Below are 5211 nucleotides of genomic sequence, written 5' to 3'. Positions count from 1 at the left end.
CCTCTCTTTGCAGGGAACTGCCATTCTCAGTGAACCGTTCGTGTTGTGGACCGCGGGCGGGCCGCAACAAGTTTCCTCTTTCAACCTTGGAGACAAAGGTTTGCTAAACTCGTGCACCCACCAAGGCAGGGCTCCCCACTGACCCTTCTCAGGCTCCAGATAGGACATGCCATTTCCTACACACAGAGGCCAGAGACCAGGAAGCCAAGCGTGCTCAGACCCAGCCACCTCAAGTCAACCGTTAGTAAAAAAGCACGGGGGGACGCACGGGGCAGAGCCCTCCCTGCTTCCTGGTTCCTATCAGCTCCATGGTTTCTCAAGGACCGTCACAGAGCCCTAAAGATTCCCAGAGGAGATCCACGGCAACAGCAGTAACCAGACATGACTGTTGGCAGACATGATCTGTTTTAGGGTTCTCAGATGTCTCTACTCACTCTGTCGAAGTAACCATCCACTCTTCACGAACGCCATCTCTCCAGCTGCAGGAGAGCAGACAGGGTCAGGATCAAGAGTCAGGAAAAGAACGGTTCATCAGGCTCTTTTCAACCCCTCCCCTCTCCCCTCTTCCCTCCCCACTCTCCCCTTCTCCCCTTCTCCCCTCTCCCCTCTCCTGAGTGAGCTGAGGAACAACCCAAAGTCGTGTGACCTCACACTACCTGACATTTTTTTTTAAGATTTATTTATTGATTATATGTAAGTACACTATAGCTGTCTTCAGACACTCCAGAAGAGGGTGCCAGATCTCGTTACGGATGGTTGTGAGCCACCATGTGGTTGCTGGGATTTGAACTCTAGACCTTCAGGAGAGCAGTTGGGTGCTCTTACCCACTGAGCCATCTCACCAGCCCACTACCTGATATTTATCAAAGCCTCCTCCATGGGTCTATACCACCCACCCTTCCTGCCACCTCCTGAGTCCCAGCAGGCTCAGGGCAGCTCCAGAAAGGCTAACACTTGACTCTGCTACGGACTTGAGCCTTCCCACGACACACCCAAGTGTCCTAAAGACCCGGAGTGCAGCTGCCTCGGCCCAACGCTGATATGTTCCACAGACTCACAAGTCTGCTCATTCCTCACTGATATCAGATGAGTAGCTAGTTCAAGGCAAAAAACCTTGGGTCTTCAAGAAAAACACTGAGAGATTTAATTCCATAAAAATAGATGGCCCAATCCTTCCTGCTTCTCAGAGGCCCCAGGTATTGTTCTGGATGGCAGTTTAAAACCACCTGGAACTCCAGTTTCAGGGGATCTGACCCCCTCTTCTCTCCTCCACAGCCACTGCATGCACATGGTACACTTAAAACACACACACATACACACACACAACAAAACACTCATACAGCTAAAATGAAAACAAAAACTAAAAACCGCCCTGGGCCAGTGAGGTTTAGTAACAGGTAAAGGCACCTGCCAGTAAGTGGGACAACGTGAGTTTAATTCCTAGCACCCACACGCCGGAGGAAAACTGACTCCAGGAGTTGTCCTCTAACCCCCAACATGTGCACCACAGCACAAGTGTGTCCCTCCACAGTAATAATAGGTGTAACTTTAAAAACAAAGGACATCTGTATGGGCAAGGGATTGTCAAAAGACTAATGACAAATGAGGAAGACCATTAACAGATGGCAGCAATGACGTCTCTCTCTCTCTCTCACATACACACACATACACACACACACACAGCCATAAAACAAACAAGAACAAACTCCTAAGATACCCAGTTTGGGTCAGGAAGAGGGCTCAGTAGGCAACAGGGCCTGCGGCAAAGCCTGAAGTCAGGAGTATGATCTCTGAGACACAGAGGGAGGCAAGAGAAATCCAACTCCCTCAGGTTGTCCTCTGACCTTGGCATACATGTCAGGGCACGTGTGTGCACATACACGATCAATCATCAATCAATCTGTAAATTTAAATGTAAATTAGATATAAAAAAATTAAAGAAGGTAGTCATTTCCTTCTCAACTCAGAAGACAAAATTCAGATGCAGAGCTAGCAGTTTTACCCATCGGCCTGGCAAACTCCAATGCCTAGCCAGGAGGAAGGCTTGCAGTGTAGAAGACCTGGCAGGATAGAGAGATTCCAAAATGACTTGGAGTCCCTCCCTTTGGCCATCAGACTGTGAAACAAGACACCACGCGGAATTGAGATTTTCCCAGGAATCTCATTCTGGAAAGGACAGGCTGATGCCTGGTAGAGCCAGAAGGGGAACTACTCTGGAAAGAGAATCTCCACGGTCTGACAGCTAATCAGACCACCCTGAGACTGGTCAGTGCCGGCTGAGACTACCCCTTGATCAGGAAAGCTATACATATGTCTGGTCCTCTACTTAAACCTAAACTTCATGTTGGGACCGAGAAGACAGCCTGGTGGGAGTTGGAGGCTGTGACTGGATCTCTTCATCTCTCTTTTTCAATGTAGCACACAATCACAAGCTGAATCCAGAAAACCAGCCTCCATCTTTTTTTTCCAAGAGACTGTGAACAGAGACATACCCACCCACCGCTACTGGCTGCCATCTTGTGATGGGATGGGGGAGGAGCTCAAAGGCAGCTGACCCTGAAGACAGCTGTGTTTACCAACTGGGCTAATCCCAAAACCCATCTGTGATGTGGTTAATCCCGATGGTCAATCAGCTTGATGGAACCTAGAATCACCTGCCTGAAGACCTCCAGGCATGTCTGAAAGAATTTGCAGATTAGATTACCTAAAGTGGAACAGCCCGCCCTACAAGTGGGTGTCACCGTCCCGCAGGCTGGGGCCACAGGGACACCATCATTTACCCATCAGCTTCTTGACCACAGATGCAATGCTCAGCCTTCCCGTCACAATGGGTTGTATCGACCAAACTGGAAGCCAAAGTAAGCCCTTCCCCCCTTAAGCTGCCCCTCAGCAGGCATTCGGTCCACAGCAGCAAGAAAAGAAGCTAAGACATCACTCCAATCCAGGGCTTTCTCCTGAGCAAACCCAGAGGTTTGTATGTTAAACTACATTGAATGACATTCCCAGCAACTAACAGTTTGAAACATTATCCCAATCGAGGTCCCAACAGTTACTAAATGCAATCAGTAACTAGTCTCAGAGCACTGACCCTCTTCCTAATTACTAGATGTGGGACAGTGGACCTTGCCAGGAAACTTGGTATAGTAGAGCAGGTCTGAGTCCCCAGAAACTGGGATACGCACCTGAGATGGCAGGCACCTCCCTGCTCTCCACCAGATTCCTGGCCTGGGACACGTGCCACACTTCCCACATAGGAAATGACCTGTAGTCACGTGGGCCCAGAATTCTCCATGCTAATGAGGTACCTAGATGCCCTGAGGGCTTAGCCAATAAGCTTCCTTTCCTGAACATTCCTCCCTGCAAAAGGTATTTAATGTCTGGCCCACCCTGAGAAGTTGGTATGCATCTATGTTCCACAATGAACAACCAATAAACAGTTTGAAACCAAGGACTGTCTCTTTCATCAACCACTGCATGGGGAGCATGGGGAAGGCCACCTTCTACAGAGATGCAGCATAAGTCTCCCGTAGAATGCCTCTCTGTGCTTTCAGACAACCACAGCTACCGATGATCTAAGTCGGAGCTCCCAGCCCAGCTCCTGGTCTCATTGCAGGCCCATGGACCCCTAACACTTCATTCCAGACTTCTCTGTGTGGTTTTAGCCTCGATTAGATGCCCTGGAGTCAGGGAATACCAGCTTCAGTCCGCTATATCTTAGACTGTATTTTCCCACCCCAGGAGCAGTATCTCTGCGCTTCCTCGAAGCTCAGCACCAAATGGTGGCCACAGCGGCCAGCACTGGGATAAGTGCAGTCAAGTTTCCTGCATTTTGCCTCCCTAGTGGCTGTTCCCAGTGGCTGTGCCTAGTGGCTGTGCCCAGTGGCAGGGTGAAATGCAGACCCACAACTAGAGACAAAGATTAATGTGTGTTTCATCTACCTTCTAGGTATGTATTCACATTAAAGAACCACTCAGAGTCATCTCCAGATTCAAGAAGGAGCTAGACAGAGTTTACACATCTAAAGACACAGGAACCTGCCGGATACATGCAATACATCAAAGGTGTTACAGAATAAAGAAACTGGGATCCCTGGCTAGGGAGAGGGTCCAGCAGGATTTGCCATGTAAACGTGAGGTCCAGGATTTGGATTCCTACCAACCATATAAGCATCATTTGGGCATGGTGGTCCACAGTAATCCCAGCAAGAGGGGGGGAAATAGGAGGTCTAGAGTAAGCTGACTAGACTAGTCAAACTAGCAAGCTCTGGTTCAGGGAAGAGACCCAGCCTCAATGTAGAAGGCAAAAGAGACATCAAGAAGATACCCTATGTCACACACATGCAGGTGCCACACATGCAACATACACACCACATATACACATAAACACACAAAGTTGAAAAATAAATAGGAAAAGACTTTACTGTAGAACCTTCCTGCACAATAATCCTCCAATGATTCAAGCGGCTTCTGATCCAAGAACATTCTGCATTCAATTGAATGCAGAAAATGCTCACATATCCCTCAGAGCCCAGATGTATCTTTAATGCCAGTGTTCTCTCTCAAAGGACCTGGTGCTTCTTGTGAGTGAGATGGCTATAGCTAAGAGTCCTTACTGTTAAAATACAAAGCTAAGGTCAGCCAGATGACATAGTGGTTAAACAAAAACACTGACAGCCAAGCCTAAGGATCTGAGTTCAAGGCCCAGGACCTTAATGATAAAAGAGAAGAACCAACTCTCACAAGCTGTCCTCTGACCTCCATACACATGTATGTAAACACATATACACACTCACTAGAATGGGACTGGAGAGATGGCTCAGCAGTTTAAGAGCACTGACTCTTCTTTCAGAGGTCCTGAGTTCAATTCCCAACAACCACATGATAGCTTACAACCATCTGTAATGGGATCTGATGCCCTCTTCTGGTGTGTCTGAACACAGCTACAGTGTACTCACACATATTAAATAAATAAACCGGGCAGTGGTGGCGCACGCCTTTAATACCAGCACTTAGGAGGCAGAGGCAGGCGGATTTCTGAGTTCAAGGCCAGCCTGGTCTACAGAGTGAGTTCCAGGACAGCCAGGGCTACACAGAGAAACCCTGTCTCGGAAAACCAAAAAAACCAAAAGTCATGCCCTGTGGATGTGACCTTTTATTTTTTTGGAAATAACATGTTTTGCAGACCCTATTAACTAAGGCATAATGGATCAT

At 48.2% G+C, this 5211-nt stretch overlaps 1 protein-coding gene across 5 annotated transcripts in view; it reads right to left on the bottom strand.

Moving 5' to 3' along the window:
* The window catches only part of Plekhb2 (pleckstrin homology domain containing B2), a 34245-nt gene that overhangs the window by 19203 nt on the left and 9831 nt on the right, over nt 1-5211 (bottom strand). For 4 of the 5 annotated variants that reach the window (XM_029478085.1, XM_029478084.1, XM_021168376.2 and 1 more), the window contains one exon: nt 435-479. The exons of the other annotated variant lie outside the window; for it this stretch is intronic. In XM_029478085.1, coding sequence (XP_029333945.1) covers nt 435-471 — 37 coding nt within the window. In that variant the 5' untranslated portion in view covers nt 472-479. The remainder of the gene's footprint in view (nt 1-434; nt 480-5211) is intronic. 5 annotated transcript variants of the gene reach the window in all.

The sequence above is a fragment of the Mus caroli genome, chromosome 1 (genome assembly GCF_900094665.2).
Source record: "Mus caroli chromosome 1, CAROLI_EIJ_v1.1, whole genome shotgun sequence".
Classification (NCBI taxonomy): Eukaryota; Metazoa; Chordata; class Mammalia; order Rodentia; family Muridae; genus Mus; species Mus caroli.
This window is presented reverse-complemented; position numbering and strand designations above follow the sequence as displayed.